Below are 25468 nucleotides of genomic sequence, written 5' to 3'. Positions count from 1 at the left end.
ACAGAAAACTGGAGCCTGGCTGGCCAGTCATGTTATGGCTGCCAGCCAGGCCAAAGCGACTGGCTCAGCACTGCTGCTGCCCTGGGAGGCCCCCAGCAGTTGTGCTGGCCCCAGCCCCCCTTACCCCATCTGGGTCTATTTGCTGCGCATTGGAGCTGATGTGCAGGAGCATGCCAGGGGACAAACGGAACGGAAAAAATATGTACCCTTAGACCATGTCCATATGTGCATGGACGCTTGGTTCCCTGGGGCCAGGTAGTGGCGGCACACTGGGCTGGCCCCAGCAGCCTTATCTGGGTTTCTGGGGGCCTTCTGGGGCTGCAGCAGTGGCGATTGTGCCACATGGAGCCTGGCTGGCATCTGGAGCATGGCTCCAGCTCGCCCAGCTCCACTTTTGAGCAGCGCATGCTGCCCCCATATGCGCCACTCCCTTTTTTTTTCTGCAGGTTGTTTTTTTTTTAACCCCTGGATATCCTGGGGAACAACTCAGGATGAAAGAAATAAACTAGAGGGTATTAAAACAGAAACTTACTACAAAGGTTGTCTTTTGCAAGCTTTGTAGATATCATTATAGGCAACAGCAGGGTCAAATTTATGTAACCCTCCAAAGAAGCCATTATGATGATGAATATCTAATTCAGTATTCAAGCAGCACTTAGACATGCTGGGTTGTGCACCTTGGGTCTCTGGACTGTACTTTTTTATTCCAAGTTTTTCATCACAAGTCAGAAAACAAACAGTTCTTCAGAAAATGGTTGTGAAGTTCAAGTGACATCACAGGCACAAGAACTAATAGCACAAAATAATATAAAATCACACATCCTCCATTTGTATAAAGTACTTTATATCTCCATTTGCCTGACAAAGAAAATAAACCCCTGGTATCATTCACTATTCAACTCCTCCTTTAATACTTAAGGTTTCCAGAATAAAGACAATGTGCAGTATGTGGCACTGCAAATATGTCTGCAGTGCCACATACGCTCATGTGAATGCAGCCTTCAAGTCCAATAAATATGAGGACTTTGTTATTTTCCCCATCCTCCCCCCAACACACACACACTCATTTTGTGGTTTCAACAGGTATTGTATCTTTTTATTTTAGCTCTTTCTTTCTGGTGGGTCTGGTGATATCTTTTTAAATATTATCTTTTAATACTCTGCGGGGTTGAAGCAAAGATGGAGTATAAGATAATATTTAAAAAGATATCACTATGATGACCACTGACAAGCAAGACTCACCAGAAAGAAAGAGCTAAAATAAAAAGATACAATAGTTGTTGAAACTACAAAATGAGTGTGGGGGGGGGAGGCAGGGGAAAATAACAAAGTCCTCATACTTACTGGACTTGAAGGCTGCATTCACATGAGCAGAGAAGCTGATATTAGGGAAGGAATTGGAGGCAAAACCAAGGGGAGAGGAAGAACAAGGGTGTTCTGAAGAAAGGGAAAGGTTGAGACCCCTTTGAGAACCAAAGGGAATGTGGGGGTTAGAGAAAAATGTAAATATCGGGGAGGGGTGGGAACAGATTGAGGAAGAAAAGTAAGAAGGGAGCAGGGAGGAGAATGGACTGGAAAGCTGAATAACTCGGTTCTTGAATTCATTATGGGTGAGGCATACAGGGAGTAAGACTTTGTAAGATGCACAAAGGGTGTGGATTGACTTGTGTTTTTGCCCAAGGTGTTTTTCTCTTAGTTTCCTTATGAAGTAATGTCTTTCACTTGCCCGGCCCTGAAATGGCAACAGTACCTGGGGAGACAATTGAATGGATTAATGAAAAACATTCAAATCAATAAGAGAACTCTCTCATCAGGAAACTGTGTCCAGAAGAAGTGAAGCACAATGCAGACTCTTTCAATTTTTGTTATGCAATTGTTTGCTCTCTTGTGGGCCTCCCTGGCTTTTTAGGAAATTTACAAACTATGTCCTATGTCAATGCTCCATGGCAGGGATTAGCACTAGAATGTGCGATCCCTTTTATCAAACCCTGAAAGCAATGGAGTTTTTCCAGCTGATGTTTTCCTTTAGCTGTGCTTCTAGCCTGCAACTCCCAATGCAGATTACAGGAAGCCCTATCATTGCCACAATGGAATTTCTGCCCATCTCAGGCAGTTACCGCAATAATCTCTTTTCATAGAATCACCTTTGTTGATATGGCCTCATAGTAGTAAATGCTGATATTGGGGAGAAACAGTGATAGCAGGTGGGGCATTTCACAACTCTCAAAAGAGGTAGCTTCCCAGTCAACATTTTTTACTTGCTTGTGCATTTCACATATGAAACCCTCATGAAAGGCCCATGACTTATCAAAAAAATCCTTTGAAATGGAGCCTGAGTCATAACTATGACATATACTTCAAGAACAGGCATTTGTCAGAATTATTGTGTTGTACCACAACTATTTTTCGACACAAGTCTGTTAATGTAAACACCCAGTATCTATTTGAGCTGGGAGCTTTTGCTCTGTTTGTTTAGGATGTTGGTTTTGATTTTTTCTTTAAAGATATGTGGTAAATGCTTTAATTGAATCTTCATCTTAGGTATGAAACAATACAGAATATTGGATACATACTAAAATAGAAAGATTTGTCAATAATGTTCTTTTTATATATTTAGTATAATGTACTTCTGTTCACCAACTCTCTTTTTTTTAACTCCTGTTGTTTTGACCCTTTCAGTGCGGTTTATTTTGTGCGGCATAAAGAAACCAGACAGAGATTTGCCATGAAGAAGATTAACAAACAGAATCTCATTCTCCGAAACCAGATTCAGCAGGCCTTTGTTGAGCGTGATATTCTGACATTTGCAGAAAATCCATTTGTCGTCAGCATGTACTGCTCTTTTGAAACTAGACGCCATTTATGTATGGTCATGGAGTATGTGGAAGGTAGAATGTTTGTTCTCTTTACAGGGGGAAGAAGAGGGTTTTTAAGCATCAAGAAAGAAAAATCAACCCCCACAGTATTTACATTACAAAAGGCCCCTCTGTGTGTACTCTGCATGCTGGCAATATACACTTAGGATCTAAATCCAGCAATGAGATGGCTTCATTCCCAGTCATTATCTCGTAGTGATTGCCTGTAAAAAGCTCATACTACAACTATAAAGGGAAATAAATGTTCTTTGAATAAGTTAGTTATGGTTTGTAGTCATAAATGTCCTAGCATCGGAAACAGGGCTGCAAATTATGACAAAGTTATGAAATTTTGTTTGCTTGAAATTTTTGCTAATTGGTTTGGCTGTATCTGGAAATGATTTGCAGTAATGAGCTTAAAATTTCAAAAAGATACCTTTTAAGAGCCTCTTACACACAGTAGAAGGAACCTCTTCAGTATGTAGAGCAATAGGGAGAAACAAATCGAAGATACCCGGATTCATGTTAGTCTCCACCACAGACATCCATTGTGTTTATAATTAATCTCTGTCCCATCCCATCTGTGGGATAGATATAATGATACATACCTGTATCAGAGAGCTGTCATAAGGATAAACCTATCAGATAGAGTCAGTGGCAATCAGATATACCAGGGTGAATGGGGGTCACATAGTTACCTAAATTGATAGAAAAAAATCATAATAGCATTAAGTTAGCAAACCAAAAATAAGCAGGAAAAAAACAAGCTTGAGAACATATTCAGCATATAGGATAGTTTCATGTCATATCTTTATTCTTGCTCAACACTAGTTTCTCATGTCTGTTCTTTCAGGAAAAAAGAACAAAATAAAACAAAACCCATACCAGCTTATAAAAGAATATTTTACATAGTGAACTTAAAATGAAATGGTTCAGGAAGTAGCTGTGCAAAAGCAAAAATACGTGTTTGAGCACACAACTGGTTTGATGGTATAGAGTAAATGTTTGCTCTCCTTGCAGAGAAGCATTAATTCCTAGAAATCAACACATGCCTACATTTGCAGCATGTTTTCTTATTTCCGCATACCTTAAAATACTGTCTGGAATATGTGTTATGTTTATGCAGGTGGAGACTGTGCTACCTTGATGAAGAATATGGGTCCTTTACCTGTAGACATGGCAAGGATGTACTTTGCAGAAACTGTTTTAGCCTTGGAGTATCTCCATAATTATGGGATTGTACACAGGGATTTGAAACCAGACAAGTATGTACATAAAATATAACCACAAGGACATTTTGTATGAAAAGTAGCCAGAGAAAATATGAACAATGTAATTTGCTTTTTAGGAAATTGATTTTTTTTATTGTGAGTGTTGTCAAATATATTCAGAATTTTTATATAAGTTTGCTCTTGAGTAGGAGTTTTTATATCTATAATTTTAAAGAATGTTTCTTAACTATCCTTTCAGTTGCAAGAGGCTGTAAAAAAAGCTTAGGAGTAATATATGTATTTCTGGAGGCTGAAGTGAAAGATAATAAGATCTGGTCAATGAGAGCAAGGTCTCTCTGCAATGCAAAACATGAAAAATATGAGGTCAATGTTAAATGGGAAATCTCTCCCTTCTGTCATATTCTGGCAGTGTTTGGGGAATGTAATACTTCATGCCTTCTGTAAGCATGAATTACATTACCACAGGTGGCTGAAATAAAGACTGTACCTGCTGTTTCTTCTACTAAAGTTTTCCTTGTCACCTTTTCAGAAATGCATATGAATTCCATATGTGTTTGAATCAAAATACCCACCTGGTAGTTTGCCCATTACTAGTGTAGCATCAGTTGTCTATCTTTTTTATTCTTCCCCTCTTAAAGTAAGTGACACAGTTCAAGATAGAAAATGCTCTCACCTATCTTGTTTTCATTTTTTAATCAGAATCTATTTTAACGTATTCCAGAGTGCTTGCTATTGTCCAAAACATGCTACATCATTCTTCTTTGCAGCCTTATAATTTTTCCTCTTAGGATATTTTAAAAGAAGTTAAATGTACTAGGAGGGATAAGCAGTTTGTATAAATCCAATAATTATTATTTATGTATCAGTATTTGACAGCTCCACAGGCTGCATGTATAGTTAGTCCATTTTTTGTTTTGTATAGTTTTGCAATACTATTATAGTGTTGTGACTGTAATAAATATAAATGCAATGTTGAATTAAATCATGTCATTAGTAACTTAGTGTCCTTCTAATTTACAGTTTATTGGTAACATCCATGGGACATATAAAGCTTACAGACTTTGGGCTTTCTAAGGTAGGGCTAATGAGCCTGACTACCAATCTTTATGAGGGACACATTGAGAAGGATGCTAGAGAGTTTCTTGACAAACAGGTAAGGTACTTTTTTCCTTTTCTTTTTTTTTTCTTTTTTTTTTACTGTTACATTAAAAGATTACATAAATACATATTTACCAATGGGATATAACATAATATTACATTAAGCCATTATTATTTCTGCAATGGTCTTTCAGATATCTGTTTAAGAATAATCTTTTATTGATGTGGTACAGATCATTCCAAGTCCCCTGCTCCCCCCTCCCAACACACACACACACATTATGGTCTATTAATAAGATGAACGATCTAATTGTGTGCAAGTGAGGATGCGAGAGAGACAAATGGAGAACTGTTTTTATAAGGAATTCAGGAGTCTCAGCAGAGTACTTGCAGAACTCATGATGCATTGTACAATCGCGGGTGCTAAAATCTCAGCTATGGCCCATTTCCCTTTAAGCATGCCTCATTACCATTTGCCCATAATCTGTTCACTGTAAAAGTTACTTAAGGTAAAACCATCACAATTTTTATGTAAAAATAGAGATAGATGTAGAGTAAACAAAATAATTCGTATAATTAACTCTTGGGTTTACAGACAAATCTACCTTTATAAAAGTATTTTCTGTAAAATACATTTCTCATACCTACATTTGAATGGTTTTGCTCTCTACAGCATTAGAAAACATCAGATGAATTACAAGCTGAACAATGTAAACCATTCCACAAAATTTAAGGCAAAAAATTAAGACATGAGAAAGGGTAGTGTGATGCCCTAAAACTTACCTAAGTTTATCCAAACCATGAAGTTGGTCCAATAAAAGTTAGGACCCACAAAAATTCTTCCCCTTCACATATTTCTTGGGCCATCACAGCTTCATTTGCTCAAAATTTACGTTTCTTTATGGTTTTATAAGGTACTGTTAAATGCAGAGAATTAATGGGAAATTTAAACTCAATGGCTAGTAGTATTAGACTTTGTTATAAATATTTTTTCTCATTTCTAGGTCTGTGGCACACCAGAATATATAGCGCCAGAAGTGATACTAAGGCAGGGTTATGGCAAACCTGTGGACTGGTGGGCCATGGGAATCATTCTTTATGAATTTCTTGTTGGGTGTGTGCCATTCTTTGGAGATACACCGGAAGAGCTATTTGGACAAGTAATCAGTGGTAAATATCATGCAGCCTGTTGAAACAATTCATTTAATGTTGAAAAAAATATTTAAGAATTTCCCACTAAGCTAGCATTTTAAATTAGTTTCTGTCAAAACTAATAATAAAAAATCACAGTGATATAGGGTATATCATCCAAATGAAAGGAACAGAATTTGGATTTAAAACTGAATTTGTTTATAAAATTATTAGTGTATTTAAAATGTTATAATAGTGTAGGTAGAAAGACAAGAATTATTAATGGTTCGACAGTCTAATTGACTATGAGATGGTCTTTTCCAGTATCTAATAAAGAATTGTACCAGAGAAGAAAAGGTTAATGTGGAATTCATTTGCGTAAATGAGAAAATGCCTAGTGGCACAATGAAGAAATTAACAAAAATGTAGTAAACCCTAAAACAAATGTCTCCCGAATAATAAATAATGGAAAAGAGAAGGAAACAAATTCAATTCACAGATTGTTAATGATTTCTTTGGTGGTTGTTATAGGATACTGTTATTTCTGTAACAGCTGTTCTTCTTTCATTTAAAATTCAATAACCTTTAGATCTTAACCTGCAAGCTGACCCTAAGTATTGTTATGCAGCTAGTGGCAAAACTAAATGATAATTAAACAGAATCTCTTACTATCCTACCTGCTGTTTCCATAAATTTCCCAGATGCATAGAAGTAGATGACCACTGTTTATGCCAAAAGTTTACCAGAATGACACCTCTGTTACTGAATGTTCCCCAGTCCATTTTACATTATGCTTAGAAAAACCACCATCTAAAATGGGAGGGAAATCACATTTGTCTTGTGAGGCAATGTTTTAGCATCATATTGGAGTTCACTATCTTTGACTTTTTAAGCCAGACATGTTTGTAAACTTTAATGAAGTGGATCTGTGGGTTGCCTGCAGTATGTGACCTCTTTATACAATATCCTAGCTGTTTATGGATTTAGAACCATGCTGTTTTCTGATGTGATACACCAAGGCCTGAGTGGCAAGGTGAATCAACTGTTTAATTAACACAATCAGCAAATGCTAGCTTTATTCTTGATGCCTTATGGCTGCAATGCATATTCATGTTTTATTTTAAACTGCATTAGAAGCTGCAGGCAAACAAACATGGAAATAACTCATGTTTTTATTGCATTTCCAGACACGCATGTGTATATGGGTGTATATGTATGCCTCTTTAGGCAGACTATTTTGCCACAAATTTCAGCTAATATTAATGACCAAATTTAAAAATATGCACTTTGGCAATGTTATTTTCCACATTACCTTATTTTTTTTTAAATTTAAATTGCCACATGTTAAAATGTATTCACTGATCCAGCAGATGCACATGAATAACTTTAGGCATATAAGTACTCCCTAGGTCTTTGCATTGATTACTTACAGGAGTATGTGTAAGTTTGGTCACATTTTCCACACTGTTGTGATTTTTGTTTGTTCTTTTAACTTGATTTTGACATTCCCTGTTGTTTTTTTCTTTTCTTTTTCATTGTAATTAATTTACTGCAGTCATTTTTACTGGTAATACTTAAAAGAAAATAATTGTTATGGCAAAGAGAGGTCCTGAAATGCACGGTTCCTCTGGTTTTCAGCTGTCATGGGAATTGTTATAGACTCAAATCCCTGACATAGGTAAAGTGTAATGGGGGCACATGCCCCCCCTGAGATTGGCTGCCACCAAAGGTGTTGCTGGCTTTTGAGGGCGGTCACCACTTGCCCTTACCACCTCCTCCCCACTTGCTGCTTGCCACCCCTTCCACCGCCATCACCACTGGCATCTGTGGGCAGTGCCTGCTCACTGCCAACTACAAATGTTACTCCACCAGTCTTGGGAGGCACCAGTCATTCATGATCCCTGAGAGAGATTTATGATCTTTTTTCTGTGGATGAAATCTCAATCACATTGGAATTAATGGCAAAACTCCCATTGACACTGTTATGGCTACAGTCCCATTGTGGGAAAGCTGAAGGACTATCACACCTAAGTTTAATTGAAAAAAGTAAATAATACAGTTTACATATGGTCCCAAACTGCTTCCCATAAGTCCTCAGGTGCTTGAAGTCCCAATTATCTCTTGCCCTCTAGCTTCTCCCAGAGAACTTGTTCAGTGTGTTTATAAAATAAGCGATGAGGTACCAGTTATGGAGGTGCAGCATTCATTCTACATCATACAGACATAAACATCATATGATATGGACAGACTGAACAAATTACCTGAATTAAAAAGTGGTGACTTGACACTCACACAACACATGTAGTTGTATAAGTGGCAAAATGTGCGTCAGTGCACAGAAAATGGTGGCAGTCTGCTTTTGAACTAAAATGCATCAAACGAGTTTTAGTTCAAAAGCATGCTGCCACCATTTTCACAATGCTGACATGCATTTTGCTGCTTATACAACTGAAAGTGACACAGTGCGGTGAGTGTCAGCTCACATGCAAAGCAGACTCCATTAATCAAGTCTGCTCCAATGTGCCAGATCTCCGACACATTGCAGCATGAAATCGTATGTGTATAAATGCCCTAAGTCCCCCCCCCCAACCCTTTTAAGTCGGTATAATTGTTTCGTCTCTATGTACCTATAATTTACTTTGCTTATTGTAGTGCTCCTTTTCCTACGGAAGCATTTTGCAGATTTCCATTATGTAATTTAAATGAAGTTTTAGCAGTATTTCCAGGCTGTCTTTTATGGAATCCAAGAGCACAACTGCAAAGTTTAGGTCTAACTAACCAGGGTGTGGACATGGCTTTTGTAATAGGTAGGTTAGTGGCAATAAATTGATAGGGTATTTTTAATGAAAAAGACCTAGAAAAACAACTACATTGGCTTGTATCTTGTCAAATCTAGTGTTGAATCCTACAGACCTCAGTCATGTGAGTAATGACTTCAGTGAAGCTCTTAGGGCATTAGTAAAGGATTACAGATGTGAGCAATGGCTGCAGGATCAGGCCAATTGTATCCGTCTTATCAGTAGTTCCCAAGGAACAGAACTAGGATTTAAAGCATAATGATTGTTCAGAGGGAAAGAAACAGTGCATAGTGTGTGCTTCAGCCGTAGTGTTCTGTAAACACCAGCCAGGACTAAAGCAGTACTGCTTCTTGCTATGAAGCGCTGTTTGGGGGTAAGCCTTGCTACATCACAGATAAACATCATGATTATTGTATGGTTTAGTTTAGAAGAGGGTTGTATTGCATTTGAGTCAAAAGGTTTTTTTTGTTACAAATAAAATACAGCTTAACTACTGTTCTGTGTAATACGACTGGAAAGGTGCTGTACCACGAATAAACAGTGTCCTTTGGTGGTACTGGACAAAAATAAATAATACAAATGACTTTCTTTTCTGCTAGACGAGATCAACTGGCCTGAAAAGGATGAAGCACCTCCTCCAGATGCTCAGGATCTGATTACTCTACTGCTCAGGCAAAATCCTCTGGAGAGATTGGGAACAGGTCTGGGGCAATGTTTTTAATTTTGCTAATATGCTAGAAATAGCTTCTGCATTGAACGTGATGAGGTTTTTGTTTGCTTTTTTTGTTTGTTTTGCTTTGCCCAAGAAACATCTGTCAACTCATTATAGTAAGAGTGCATTTTGCTGGTTTGGTTTGCTTTTTTGCTGATTCAGAGCAGCAGTACAGTAGGGTGACATTTTAACAATGTGGTTTTTGTCATCCTGCACTATTCTCATGAAGCTTGCATTGTCTCCCCTTATCTTGTCTCAATAAATAAAACAGAAGTTTCTCTTGAAGGCAGAGTGTCTAGTGCCAGGAACTGTTACCCACACAGAAACAAAGGACTGTTAAATAACTTAAATGTGGAAGTTGAGTGAGGTAAATCAAAATAACCACTTCCTGACATCAATTCTGTGCCCTGGCAAATTAGCTTCTTCAGACTGGAGGGTGATTAGCTAGTACTTGAACTAATTACTCACAAAAGACTGCCTGAGGTTGGATTATGATTTCTCTTATCACTTTCGTTCAGTGCTATTGCCCTTGAATGAAAAAGAATGAAATAGAAAGCACACAAGGTTAAAGGAAATAAATGGAGAACAGTGCCAAGAGAAGCTGCTTGCTTTTGCTCTGTGGGCTTTCTAGCTCTCCTCAGCACTACTCTCAACTCATTCTAAGTAAAGAAGTTGGCACATGACATTAAATGCAGACTTTGAGTGACAGGCAGGAGTGGAGAATACCATTGTTTTAGTATTTGTAGTGTCATAGCATGTGTCAGTTAGCCCCAGTTACAGGCCAGGACCTGTTTTGTTAGGCGTCATACAAATGAACAAACAGCTCCTGCCCCCATACAGCTTGCAGTCTGAGTATAAGATCAGAACAATAGATGACTGGAGATAGCCTTGGGAACACAAGTGAATAATGTGATGGTACTGGTTATCATGATACAAAGTAGCCCCGTGATTATAGTAGAGGATGCGTCTCTTTGCCCATTGTTGTTATGCATTTTTATAGAGGGAATTTTTAAATCTAATACTGAGGGCTATATTGAGACTGGTCCTAACACAACCATGCAGGGGGTTAAGAACATGGCCCAAATCCTGGTTCTTTTGTGTCCACATTAGAGCTTCTCCGATCTTGGGTCCTGCTATGGGGGGAGTTAAAGTACAAATAAGAATAGAGGCTCCATTCCTATCACTCTGCAAATAGGTGGGTGGCTGTGTGGGCCAAAGTTGAAATCTTGTGTGCCTCCTCTGCTCCCCGCCTCTGGTGCAGCTGCTAGCAAGCGGTGTGATGTACTGAGGATTGCTGCCATCCTGTGCTTATACTACATCCCCAATGAGCAAAGTTGGAGCAGCAAAGGAATTATGACTCTTAGTTCCTCCATATGCTTCCTCCTGGGACAGCATAGCTGTGGACCGTCCCATACAAAGAGCATTCCTCTAAGTAAGAGTCTGAAAAGTCAGAATTAGCATTGCACTCTATTCCTTTTAATGTCCTTATTTCAGATACTGTCATTTCATTGCACAATCCTTCTTCACAATGAGTATAGTGTTTATGGCCAAGTCACTATTCCATGAAAGAGAGAGACAGTCACTGGTAATTCTGTGCCTCGTTGAGTAGTGAATTGGCTTGAATTAGACATAAATGCTATAATGGTCAGTGCCTCCACGTGTAACATCTGCTCAATTTATTTACTGGTTTATTTCTTCAACTATTCTTGGTCTCTTAAGACTTGACAATCTGAAGAGGGGAATCCTGCAACTGCTTGTGAAGCACAGGGGGATATTTAAAAACTAAACCTAAGCTTTTGCATGTCAAAAGCAGCTCACAAAAACAGTGGCTGCAATATGATGGGTCCCACAGGAGTCCTGGGAAAGGCTGCAGTTTATCACCTGGCTTTGACACACATTTCAAATGCTAGCCCTATGCATTTAATACATGTTTAGCTGCTGAATAATGTTCCATGAAAATATGTAATTGCACATTTACCCAAGAGACTGGAAGGGCTTAGTCAAGGTGGAAGGAAATGAATAGATAATCTAAAACCTTTCCACAGAAGATGGAAAATGAGAGAAAATATAAGAAATGCCTCTCAATAATGTTAAAACATGACACAAAATGATCTAAGTTGGGAACTTCACATCTGATTGCCTCTCTTCTTATGAGCGGGTTTCATAGAGTTAGACCTGTTTTGGGCTTTATTTCAGGGATACAGGTAGGGATATGCTTTTGTAAATTTTTCATGATATTCGTTGGAGGTAAATTTTTGCGATAGAAATGAGTCAATCCATCTCTTACTTAACATTCTTTGACCTCCTTTCTTCACAACCAAGACAGTCAGTCCTGAAATTATCTTATTGTTTCCATTTCTTTCCCAAATCCCAGTTTTTAAACAGGCATTATGTGTGTGTGGGGGGGGGGGTTAGCAAGTATTAAAATGAATATAATGGGGTTGTGACTTTTTACAAAGTAATTTTGAGAGATAAAAATGAAAAAGGTTATAAAAAAGTTGCATGTTTTACTGATCCATTTGTTATTCAAAATAATCCTTGTTTCTCAGTACATTACTTTGGAATTTCTGTCCTTTCCCAATATTGCAAAGCGAGTTGTATGGCTGTTCCTAAATCAGAAATAGATTAATTTTATTTGAAATCCATGCTAAGTAGAGAGTAATTCATAGGAAGCTCACTTATACTGAAAGTCTAGTGGAATTGTGTGGTGTTGTTCTATAAATTCCAAAAAAGACTTCTTAATAGTTAACCATATTAGACCAAAGGAATTCTGAAGTTAAAATATCCTCTATTTGTTGCAAGATATGTGTAGTAGAGATGTACATCTTGGCAAACAATACTGTGTGCCAAGTTTCAGCCTAATATATATTTGATAGGTAGTAATTAGCTTTGTTGGTAGCAGTAATGGAAATACAAAGCCCCCGCCACCACAAAACATAATCCTGTAACACAAAGGTATTGAAGAAATGTATTCATCTGTGATAGCAGAAACAGATTTTTCATCTTTGACATACTAGACTGCAATGTTGCCTGTGCTTTCCCATGCTAATTAGTATATTCCTTTAACAAGGAGTTAGCTTTGAATTAACAGAAGATTTTTTTGTTTAGAAATTGCTCAGATGGTTTTTCTCTGGCTCCCTCAGGTGGTGCATATGAAGTAAAACAGCACCAGTTCTTTCGTAGCCTAGACTGGAATAGTCTGCTGAGACAGAAAGCAGAATTTATTCCACAGCTGGAATCTGAAGATGACACAAGTTATTTTGACAGTATGTATTATATTATACAAAACAAATTATTTAATTTGAGGAGGAAATGATATAATTATTAATTGTCTTTGATTCTTTCTTTTACTTGCTGTGCACTGAAAATCCTCTTTATCAGAACAATTGGAAGCTTCAGGATCTCACTGCCAACCTGACATTTTAGAAAAGCTAATCTTTAAAAATAAAATTACCCTTTTAATTAACATTAAATCTTGGCATCCAATATTCTGTGATAAGTTCAAAACATTTATTTCCCTTTTCTGTAGCTCGTTCTGAGAAATATCACCATATGGAAACTGAAGAAGAAGATGATACAAACGATGAAGATTTTAATTTGGAGATAAGGCAGTTTTCCTCCTGTTCCCATAGATTTTCAAAAGTAAGTAAAGGCTTTGTGTTTGTTTAGTATGCAGTATGTACACAAACACACTCTATTACTTCAGGGGTTTGAAAAGGACCGATTTGTGCAAGGGAAGGGTTGACACATTATTTAATTATGGTGCAATTCAGTGGGGTTTAATAAGAATGAAACCAGTAGTGTTCAATCCAAATGTAATAAGGATTCTGTTGCAGTCACTCTAGGATCTTACGGAATGTAATAGTAAATATAGCCTTTCTGTAAAGTTAGTGAGCTCTCCTGTAGAAAATGTAGTATGTTTCAAAAGATGCTTTGGAAAGATTTCTTTCTATTAAATCCTGAAGGACACTTCCCTATCAGTTTTTTAGGGGGTGGAGGGTGTTGTATTTTGCTCTAGCAGTGTTAAGGTGCCTAAAGGCAACTGCATAGAAAAAAGTTTTGTCTCGGATGAGTTTATAATCTTAAGAGCTAAGGCAGAGATGAACTATTAAATGGGGTATACAAAAAGAAAAATGTGGGTGATGGGTAGAAGGGAATATGCTTTCTCCACATTTTTACGGAGATATGCAGATTGAGGGTTGCATTTTGGATGTGACAAATTGGTGGCAAACTTGGGAGTCCAGAGAAGATGAGATAGTAAGAGAGGGAATATTAGGACTTGGCAATTAGAGGTTGATGGCAACCTCTGGAAAATGTACAGGAAAAATCAGGAAGTTATAACAGGCTGAGAAAACAAATGTCTAATAAAACAGGTTTTTAATCCTAAATGGTAACCAGCAATGATTGTCAAAAAATTCCTATTAATATAAATTGTTACTGTAAGGCTTCCTCAAAAACTGTTTTAAAGAAGATTAACTAGAATCTTAGTCAGTAGAAAGAAAGGTAGTTTAAAAATCACCTATCCTAATATATATTTTTGTAAGCCTGTGCTCTGTAATGCTCCCTCTGACAGACTGCTCTAATGTGGAGGAAGGAATTGGAGGACTTGCTGGTTTTGTTCAATGTGAATGCTGTCTTGACTCAGCAGCTTGACTGATTCAGACAGCGAAGAATGGTTCTGGCTCTTTGGAGATGGTTTATATCCTTTCCAAAGAAATAAACCCACAGGAGTAGCTCAATATCTTGAAAGTTGCCATTTTGTTATTGTATGTAACAGTAGCTGTGACTCGGAGGCTGACAGTCTCTATAGACAGTGTCAGCTAAACAAACAGCTGCATTTTATGATGAGAATTTATTTTTTCTAAATCTTTAACCCAAGTAATTTATCCTCATCTTCACACTCGATTCAAATTCATTTTTCTGCTTTCCACACTTGACTGGTGGCCATTAAATTAGTAGGCCTTTTTTGATTGACTTCATGGTTAAGAAGTAATCTAAATGGTGCATTGATTCTTTGACCTAAAACCCCTTAAGCAGCTACAGATTTTGTTTGCGGGCTCATAGTTGATACAGTGGAATGGGGAGAGAAGCAGCTGAATTCATGAATAACATCTCTCTGTTATGACCCTGTAGCTGAGGAGCCAAGAAAACAGAATTGAAAAGCACCTTAAGAACACAAACTCCTAGAAATTCGAAAAGACTTGTGATAGTTGAAGTTGAAGCTGTAGGGTACTGCATAAACATTTAGAGCATACAGAGTCCTGTAGGAGAGATTTTCCTGAAAATCTTTTTTTATCAAATGTATCAGTAACGTATTGCTTTTTTATGCAATAGGTTTTTAGTAGCATAGATCGAATAAGTCAAAATCAAAATGAAGAAAAGGAAGACACCGGAGAGAAAACAAAAAATGCAACCTTGCCCTCTGTGGAATCTTTAAGCTGGAGTTCAGAATATTCTGAAACGTAAGTAGGAGCAGTTGGCAAAGACAGGCCAAGTTCCACTTCCTTGGTGTTGGCAGGCCAGCTCCACTACTGTTTGCCTTCACTAGTATTGTTCTGTAGAAAGACTTCAGATATGAATTGTGCAAATGCTATTTTGAATTCAGGCAACAGTTGTCTACATCCAACTCCTCGGATACTGAAAGTACCAGACAGCAACATGGTTCAGGTTTTCTTCCAAAACTGGCCATATCAGCTGAAGCAGATCAAGATGAAACCACTTACTTGGGAGAATCCCGAGAACAGCAAGAAAAGGCTACATTTGCAAATGAGGAACATGGTCAAGATGAGCTGGAGGTCACCACTCCAGCCAGTACCATCAGCAGCTCGACATTGTCAGGTAAGGATCCCCTAATTTACTGCCAGTTATGTTAGGAAGCCGGTGTACATTCTGTATTTAGCTTTCTCATCCCACAGTTCTGACCTGACTTAAAGTACATCATCCCAAGATGTTCAGAGTGATAAGCTTTCATATTAGTACCTACTGGAAACACGCAAGTACTGCAGCAAATGTCAAAATCTGGCATTACTCCATCACCCCTATTGGGACATTTGTAGATAAATAAAATAATGAATGGTCCATGGAGATGGACTGCCTTTTGGCCCTTGACTAGACCCATCCAGTCAGGTGGCAGCAAAGTACCAGGAGACTTATGCAGCCTATGTCCATGTTGCCCTGGTTCTGTGGATATATTGGGCACTCTGATCACTTATGTATTCAATCCTGCAATTTCTAAGAATACCACAATTGCAATAATTATCTAATCTTTTTTCCTGATTGATCTCCATAGCTGTTTTTTAAACACTGCTGCCCCATAACATTTTTAATTCATTAAATCAGTCTGTCTTTCAGACTTGGTAAGGCTGTCCTTTCCATGTGGAAATCAGACTAGCTTGATATCTAATAGAGAGTTACACAGAGTACACTATGTCTAATTAGGGTTAAATATATTTTCTTTGTATTCCCTTCACCCACCAAAAATGAACATGTGTATACATGTCTTGGGGTTCCACGGCATGCCCTCAGAATCCTACTAGGTATTATAAATCTTTCATGAGAGAGGTGTTTGCTTTAATTGTTGGAGAAGGTAGTAATGATTTTAGACACAGCTGGATCCATATTCCTTTCCTGTTGACTTGAGCAGGAACCTTAGGCAGATTTCTACCCTCCTATGTCCTGATCCTCATTATTGAATTTTGTCTATTTGGTCATGGAGTGCTTTGAGTCTAACAAAGGTTGTCTTGAGTCTAAAAAAGGGTGAGAACCACTGTGGTATAGGATTCTCTCAAATTTAGTGTTCACCCTTTAAGTGTCATCAGACTACCAGATTCTGAGCTCCTTATACTTCCTGGCTTCTATAAACCATTTTTTCTCCATATCTTTTATTTCTGTGGATTCAACTTTGTTCCCTTCACATTTTTTCCATATCACAATATTTTTCCATATGTAAACATTTTTAACAGTTGCTCTTCCTTGTAATGAAGCTTCAGAAGTTAAAGCATGGTTATTAGGACCACTGGGGGGGGTAGGTGTGTATGTGTATATGTGTGCATTTGTGAGATCACAGTCAGGGATGTGTTGTGATTTATAGTAATGAACACACCAATACTTAGGCATAATTCAAAGCATCTGCTTCCTTTCTTTTGTTCCCTTGTTTATGCAAATACCAGATAAATTAGAAAATAACTTCTGTTTATTCTACAAAATGCTGGCCAGTAGGATATTCTGTGATCTGAAGGAATTATTGGCCTCTTTTTGCTGTCCTTTTAAGGAAAATAGATAAACCATTCTTGTCTATCCCATAAGGTCACAAAACCTTCCTGAAATATTACTGAACATTTGAACAGGTCCCCAGCAGATGAGTCAGCTGATGTGAGGTCTTTCCCATTTTTATTTCTTTAAGTGCTTTTCTGCTCTCCACCTTTAGTAGCGTCTCTGATGATATTATTGTATCATAAATCATGCGGAGTATCACTATACTGATGAGTCTGGTACTACTCGTGTTCTTGGTGAAAAAAAAGTGAAAATACAAATTTAAAAATGGAATAATGCATGCTTAGTGCTTGCATGTGGGGTGTTGGTTTTTTTTCCCCCAGGGTGGGGGGAAGGCGAAGAGAGAGTAGAGAAACTAGTAGAGAGATGTGTAGAGTCACATTCACAGTTAAATCTACTTGGCTAGGGACAGGCATTCAAAAAGCCTGAGCCTGAATTGATTCAATCTTTGCAGGTTAGTCTAACCTGGCTAGGTGAAAATCACTTTGTAACTGCACAGTAGGGCTGTGCAAAACAACATCGTTGCACTGTGACATCCTTTTCAACATTTCAGTGGAACAGTGTTTTGTTTTGAGTTTCAATTCATTTTGAAAGCACTGTTCCATTTTGTTTTGTCAAAACTCTTTTGCTGTTTCAGTAAAACCGGTTTGACCCAAATCAGTTAAGTTTGATACTACATTCAACCAGGTTCATCTCAAACTGGCTTCAGCCATTTTCAGACTGGTTTCTGTGCCCTGAACATCTGCTCCATTACAGGTTTAAACCAATTTGTGATCAATTAAACCGGTTTATGTGTAATGTCTGTCCCTAGCCCTATTGACTTCAGTGGGTATTCACTTGCAAAATATGCTCAGCTAAGTCTTCTAAATGTATGTTGCTGAGCTACAAAACACGTAACAGATTTTATTTGTATTTCTAATTATGCCATTGATACAAACCCATCTCAGTCCCTAGTGCTTCTCCTTACCTTGTTAATCTTGATGAAATCTCTACTCTTTTCCATTTGCTTTTAATTTTCCTCTAACATTGTATGAACTTGTTGGCAGAGAGAAAAATTCCATCTTACAACTGTATTGTTTCTCCTCCCTCACCCCCCCAGTTTCCCTCAATGTGTTTATCCCTTCTTCTTTGTACAGTTGGCAGTTTTTCAGAGCACTTAGATCAGATAAATGCAAGAATTGAGAGTGTGGACAGTACAGATAATTCCTCAAAGCCGTCCAGCGAAACTGCTTCTCACGTGGCTCGTCAGCGATTAGAAAGCTCAGAGAAAAAGAAAATCTCAGGAAAAGTCACAAAGTCCCTCTCTGCCAGTGCTTTGTCCCTCATGATCCCAGGAGGTAGGGATGAATCTTGTAGTATGTCATTATTCCTGAATACTCTATTGCACTTTGAGAGTCTGGAATGGACTCTGTCTCAGTCATTTTTAACCTGCAAGCTTGAGTTGTTGTCAAAATTAATTGTGGGGGGTTGTTCCATGTTTTGGTTTGGCTTGCATGCCAGAAGCAAGGAAAAATAACTTCTGTGTCACCAATTGAATATTTAATCATTAAACTAGAGAAAAAGTGAAATCTGATCTGAAACTCCCCTTACTTTTGGAGGGTCCAGAATCCAGATCCATACTGACAGCTGTCTCCTCTCTGCAGTAGGTAACGCTTAAATTCTTAACTCTTCTGAAGTTGCAGAGCAAGGTTCTCAATTCTGAAGCATGGATACATCTGTTTTAGGCATGATCGCTAATTAGCCTCATGCGTATGGCACATGCTCTGCAAATAGGGAAGAGGGTTTTGGCAATAACTTCAGGAAAGTTCATTGTCATCAGATTAAGGCAGTAATCTGTCATCAGATTAAAGATGTGTTGTGTACTTGCTGAAGTATTGTGCTTGCTTACCTTGGAAATGGCAAAGAATGCACATAAAGGACTCCCATCTATCCTGTTCACATAGTTGTAAAAATGCTTGTACAAAAGTGTGGCATTCGTATACAAATCCCCAGAGGAAGGCAAAGCCAACCCATCCACCATGATTGCAAAGATTTACTCAAGCACCAGTTCATTTCTTCTCTCCCCATTTTCCAGAAAAGTAAAGAATCTGGGTAAACAGCCAAACCACTAACTGGTCATGAATAGTAGAGCAATTCAGGATGAAAATAGTCTGAGTGAAAGCAGGGAGACTTTGCTGGTGTTTGAATGCCTGGAAATTCACTTATTGGCAGTAAATAACTTGTGATGTTGCATAGTGCAGTGCAAACATTAACTATAATCCTTACAACATGTGTGAGAGAAGAGAAGGTACCTGCATTTTACAAGGAGAAGACCAAATGAAGAGTGCATGACATACCTTGCTGGGGTCATAGCTGGGATTAAAAATCAGGAATACCCCACACATGCTTTCAGGTTTACTCCTTATATATGCCATCTGTCCAAATAAGATCTTTGTCTGAAGAGTATGGATGCTTTCTTGCTAGAGTCCTGTACTAGTAAGGCCATGATTCAGCATTTCTGCTTGTAGCAAGATTGCAATGGATTCTATGTGTAAACAGGGTAAATTAAATGTTAAAGCAGATTAGGAAGCAAGTGCCAAGGTAATTTGCAGTCAGTTAGCTTTCAGTACAGCAAGTCCTGTGATTGGCTGTACTCTAGTTGTGGGTTGGACATTCTTTAACTCCTCATAAAAAGAATTTGATAGCCCAAAGATGAAGCAGACTGACTTTACTACTCAAAACAATAAAATCACACTTCTTTTAATTGGAATATTATTCTATGAAATCCAAGCTGAGGCACTGCCAATGTATAAAACTTTTGTCACTATAGTTATGCTGTACTACAGATGTAGCAAAAAAAATGCTTTCTTCTAATACAGCTGATAAGCTAGATCTGTTCAGCAAATGAAATATTCTGTTTAGTTGCAAATGTACCTATTTGAAGGTATGCTGTGACTACACATGAACTTTTGCCAACATAAAGTTGCCTCTAAAACCTCTTACCCATAACCAGTGTTCCTCTGCCAGCAAAGGTTTCTTGGTTTAGACTCAACTTATCTGAAGTAGCAGACTGAAAATGATAGTGGTTTGTTAAGACAATGGTAAGTTACTTTTGTAAGTGGGAATTAAAATGACTGGTTTTATAGCTGTCATCATAAAAGTTAGAACCCAACCCAAATTATCTGTACTGAAAGCTTTCTGTATTGCTAATGGACATTATCAAGTGGAAGTATGCATCTGGGAGATACATATGCTAATGCAGTTGATGTAATTCCCTTTCTGCATGCTGTTGAAAAAGGATTTAAGGATTTTTTCTTCTTCCAGTCTTCAGGAAATATTTTCTAGTATCATAAAAACAGCTTATATCCCAAAAGTAGCCATCACATAAGGCATGTGATGTAAATAAAAATACACTCCAAGATAAAATTGTATTTTCAAACTTTTAAGGAGTTCTTAATATTAAATAAAAGGTAAAAACAAAAAATATTTTGATAGATATCTTCCAAGTGTCATATTTATGTTGCTACTAAAGGAGTGAGGATTTTGTTTGCCTGGAAGCTAGTTTTTAGCGATTTAGACAAAATTTAGCACATTTTCTGTTATAAGATTTTAACTTGTATATTAATATTAGATATTTTCAATGTTTTGAGATCATGTGATTAATCAAAATGTGCTCCAACAGGAAGATCATCTGTTCCAGATGTGTTTGGCATTTCTCCTTTGGGAAGTCCTATGTCCCCTCATTCCCTTTCTTCAGACCCTTCATCTTCCAGAGATTCATCTCCTAGTCGTGAATCCTCAATTGCTGCTGCAAGTCCTCATCAACCTATAGTAATTCACAGTTCAGGAAAAAAGTATGGCTTCACAATCCGAGCAATCAGAGTCTATGTGGGAGACAGTGATGTCTACACAGTGCACCATATTGTTTGGGTAAGAATAATTCTCCTCAATGTCTTAATACCAGAGTTGAAAACTAAGTTTTGCAGTTAGCTTTCAGACTGCATCAGATAATGGGTCATAGGCAAGGTACCCATTATCTCAGCAGTGGCCACTATGATCAGTTGTATACTCAACATGAAACGCACCAACTTTGACCCTGGGTGAAGCAAGCATAAAGTTAGAGCAACTTTGTTACAATAGTGCCCCCTGTAGGATCATGCATAAGAGCTGCTATGCACTATGCAGCAGCAACAGTCAGTCACCCCCACTTCAAAGCCACTCTAACTCTGTTTGCACAGATCCTGTCTGAACACCTGGCTGAGTATGAATCATTCAAACTTTTAAATTGAACTTCAACTTGTACACCCAGCTATACAGTTTGCAGTTTGTTCTGTGTCAGTTGGTTATATAATTAAGTGACCATGTAACTGCAATCAGTCATTTTAATCATGCAATATTGTTTCTGCCCGATTGTTTCTGTACCCAAATGGTGCAGTATAGAACTCATCCAGCTAGTATGAATTACTGACTGGATCTTGGTTATTGAATATTTGTATTTGCTATTTAATTGTTAGTATCATTTATCTAAGTTGTACAATAGCAATTATTTTCTCTAAAATTGGGCAGATAATTTAGAATCAATCTGGGGATATTGTAGTTTTCTTTCAAGGTATTGTTCATGGACAGAAAAAAGTATGAAATTTAATCAATATATTATTGGTCCTGAATTTCTTTTTTTATTTTTCTCTGGTCTCTGCAGGTCCAAGTTAAGCCAGTAGACAGAGTAGTGATTGCTCCTTATCTTTTGTCAACCCATTCACTTTGTTAGAAAAGGGACTATTTTCTGTTGTAAAAGAAAAATTTCAACTAGCTTAAAAAAGATTTGGCTGCTTGTATTTTTTTTTCAGTGACGGTTTGTAGGGATCCTTAATCTATTTGTGGTTTGAACATTTATATTAAATGACTGCAATATATGACTTAAATATTGAGGCTGATGCAGCTACCCCCCACCCCCACTGTGCCTGTCCTTGGGCCACTTGGACGTAAAAGCATAGCTTCTCTGAAGAAGCCTATTTGTTTTCAGTGGAAGTGCCGTGTGCAAATCACATGTATGCTGAAGGAGTTAAGAAAAAGTATATTCAATCTACGCTACCTTAAAATTTAAAATGACTGCAAATATTTAGCCCTTCAGGTGTTGTTGATTTTAATAGAATTGATGTGGCTTTAGTGGGTGCAGATTGCACTTAAAATTAAGGAAATGACTTGAACAACCTGTTGATCTAATTTTAAATCTCTCTTTATCCTTCAGTAACTTTGCACTGTGGAAGCTGTCAGAGCCAGCACATGGGGCCAGTCAGCAGGGCACTACATGGAGCATGCACCAATGCAGTGTGCACAGCCAGTTGAGCCCCACACACCACATGAAGCACATGCTGGCCCAGGGCCTTGCTGTACATACAGCCCCCCAGGGCATGTGTTGCTTGTGGTGCATGAGCTAGATTTAGTGTTGCATTGGGTTCTGGGGTTCAGGCTGCCTGCAGTGCCTGGTCCAGCTTGCACACTGTAGGCAGCACACACCCTGTACTGGACCCAGGGCCTGGCTCATGTTGTATGTGGCACACAGGCTGGACCCCAGACCTAGGGGGTCAGTCCTGGTCTGGCCTGCAGACCACCTCAAGGATGCTTATCTAGCCCATAGGGAAGGATGAGGTTTTTTTTAACGCTATGCTATAAAGGATAATTAACTTTCTTTTCTTTCAAACAAATGTTCCAGATTTGGACTTTGCTTATCTTTAGTTATCTGAATTCTCAGTCTGAGTCAGTTGTTCACCTGTTCTGTATCTCTGTAACAGCTGGCCCCATCTGAAGCTCCTTTATGTTAGAGAAATAGTCACAGTGCTTCAGTGAGCTTTAGATGAGGCATAGACCCCAGAAGAACTGCAACACTTCTCTACAAGTGTTATAGTGTTTACAAGTTAATATTAAGATGGAATTAGTAGGATGATTTTTTTTTTATGTCCTGCAAGATCTCTAATGCTGTTTTCAGTGTCAGAAAGTCATCGTCAAAAAGAGATAGTTATTACATTAAAACAGAGAGTGCTTGCTGACAGAATAAGGATTACCAAGACCTCATACAGACATTCAGTTGTAGCTCTCTCAGGAGAAGTCATGAGTATATAGATGTTCAGGCTTTTTTTCCTAGACTAGAGTAAGAGTGTGGCTGCATCAAGAGGAAAATAATCTATAAACAACCAGGGTTAAATCACTCTTGGGAGATTTTTTCCTGGGAGAGCAAGTGTCTATACACGGGGTGGCTTTGCTCAGAAGAGAACATAGACCTCCAGCATCCCTCTCCCAATATGAGGCAGACAGTGTGTTGCAGAACATGCCCCTTCACAATCTTTTGTGTTGCAGGGAAACAGGCTGACCCTGAGTAGTCTGGATCAGCCAATCAGGGCTTCTGTATACATTGCTGCAATCTGTCATGAGGCAGATTAAGGGAGCCTGCAGAGCATGCTGAGATGTATGCACAGGCCACCCCTGACTGAACAGTGTCATTACTGTCAGCTCTCCATTCTTCTGGGCCTCATCATTCAAATGTCTATACATGCACCTCTTGGCAAATCTCTTTACCCAGGAGAATAAATTTGGGCAACTTCTCCCAGGTTATTCGAAACTGTGTATGCAGCCAGAATCATTTTGTTAATGAGAGCTTTTCTCTTTTTACCTGACCTCCAGAATGTAGAAGAAGGAAGCCCAGCTTATCAAGCAGGACTAAAGGCTGGAGATCTGATTACTCATATCAATGGAGAACCAGTACACGGTCTTGTTCACACTGAAGTCATAGAGCTGTTGCTAAAGGTACCATATTACTTTTTAGACCAACTTTATACTTCAGCTTTGTACACCATCACTGGTGGGATTTCTTTTTCTTTTCCCAATTCCTTTTCCTTCAAGGGATTGTTGTTATCAGAAGACCATCTGACTAAGCTCTGCAGAAAAGGACCTTGGAGTTACAGTGGACAATAAGATGGATATGAGTCAACAGTATGCCCTTGTTGTGAAGAAGGCTAATAGCATACTGGGCAGCATTAGTAGGAACGTTGCCAGCAGATTGATGGAAGTAATTCTTTACCTTTATTCTGTGTGGGTTAGCCAAACCTGGAGTACTGTGTCCAGTTTTGGGCTCCCCACTATAGAACAGATTTTGACAATTTGGAGAGAGTTCAGCAGAAGGCAACAAAAATAGTTAGGGGGTGGGGGTACATGACTTAAGAGGACAGGCTGAGGGAACTGGGCTTATTTAGTCTGCAGAAAAGAAGACTGAGGGGGGATTTGATAGTCTTCAACTACCTGAAGAGGGCTTCCAAAGAGGATGGAGTTGGACTGTTCTTAGTGGTGGCAGATGACAGAACAAGGAGCAACAGTCTCAAGTTTCAGCAAGGGAAATTTAGGTTGGATATTAGGAAAAAAATGCTCACTAGGAGGGTGGTGAAGCACTGGAGTGGGTTACCTAGAGAGATGGTGGAATCTCCATCCTTGGAGGCTTTTAAGGGCTGGCTCAACAAAGCCAGGATGGGGATGGTCCTGGTTTGAGCAGGTGGTTGGACTAGATGACCTCCTGAGATCCCTTCCGACCCTAATTCTCTATGATTCTTAAGATTCTAAGACTTACTTTGTGTTTGTCAAGGTACAAGTCAGCTAATAGCTGACAGCTATAAAAAGTAGCCAGTAAATCCATAAATACTACTATGTCATTTAGTTTCTCAGCTTGTTCTTGGTATTTCTGCTGATACAGCCGATGTATAGAAGGAAATTCAGGGTACTGATGTTCAAATGTCCACCATCCCATCCTCCTTCAAAATGCAAAGATACCTTTTTTTGGTAAATAGAAAAAGTACAGTTTCTTTAATGCCTATTTATTTTGATTCATAGCAATTTTTCATGCATTTCAAACTATTGATGATAACTTTGTTTAGAGTGTGCCTGTTCTAATACAGAATAAGTAGGGAAAATTTCAAAAGGGGGGTAGTAATCCAAGATAAAGAAAGGAAAGTAGGGACTGTATGTCTCAGTGGCAGAAAGTTCAAAGTAGCTTAGCTCAGGCAAAGCTAGGAGGGCCGTATGAAACATCTTTACCTTTAAGTTGTTTTTCTATGGATGAACTCGTGCACTGGTAGAGTTCTGAAAGATCTGACCAGGGCCTACCTTAGGTGAGTTTATATTTGTTTTTCTTTGGACACTTTTTAATTCACTTTTTTCAGAGAGCGGTACTTTTTTAATACATTGTTTATCTGATTCCATTTCTATATTAAAAGGTGCATTGTATAACTCCTAGTACGGGATGGGATTTTCGGAAGAGCCTAAAGAACTATATGTCTAGCTCTTATTGCATATCAGTTAAATTTGGAGTTGGACTTCTGTGAAAATAATGACTCCAGTTCTTTGAAA

The 25468-nt window shown here is 38.3% G+C and overlaps 1 protein-coding gene across 1 annotated transcript in view; it reads left to right on the top strand.

The window, feature by feature from the left end:
- The window catches only part of MAST4 (microtubule associated serine/threonine kinase family member 4), a 181821-nt gene that overhangs the window by 141799 nt on the left and 14554 nt on the right, over positions 1 to 25468 (top strand). The window contains exons 12-23 of the mRNA XM_019517765.1: positions 2680 to 2888; positions 3982 to 4120; positions 5108 to 5240; positions 6190 to 6355; positions 9714 to 9815; positions 12970 to 13092; positions 13356 to 13468; positions 15161 to 15288; positions 15432 to 15664; positions 18235 to 18435; positions 20760 to 21007; positions 23756 to 23878. Coding sequence (XP_019373310.1) covers positions 2680 to 2888; positions 3982 to 4120; positions 5108 to 5240; positions 6190 to 6355; positions 9714 to 9815; positions 12970 to 13092; positions 13356 to 13468; positions 15161 to 15288; positions 15432 to 15664; positions 18235 to 18435; positions 20760 to 21007; positions 23756 to 23878 — 1918 coding nt within the window. The remainder of the gene's footprint in view (positions 1 to 2679; positions 2889 to 3981; positions 4121 to 5107; positions 5241 to 6189; positions 6356 to 9713; positions 9816 to 12969; positions 13093 to 13355; positions 13469 to 15160; positions 15289 to 15431; positions 15665 to 18234; positions 18436 to 20759; positions 21008 to 23755; positions 23879 to 25468) is intronic.

The sequence above is a fragment of the Gavialis gangeticus genome, unplaced genomic scaffold, assembly GCF_001723915.1.
Source record: "Gavialis gangeticus isolate Ggan-Ray unplaced genomic scaffold, GavGan_comp1, whole genome shotgun sequence".
Lineage (NCBI taxonomy): Eukaryota > Metazoa > Chordata > Crocodylia > Gavialidae > Gavialis > Gavialis gangeticus.
This window is presented reverse-complemented; position numbering and strand designations above follow the sequence as displayed.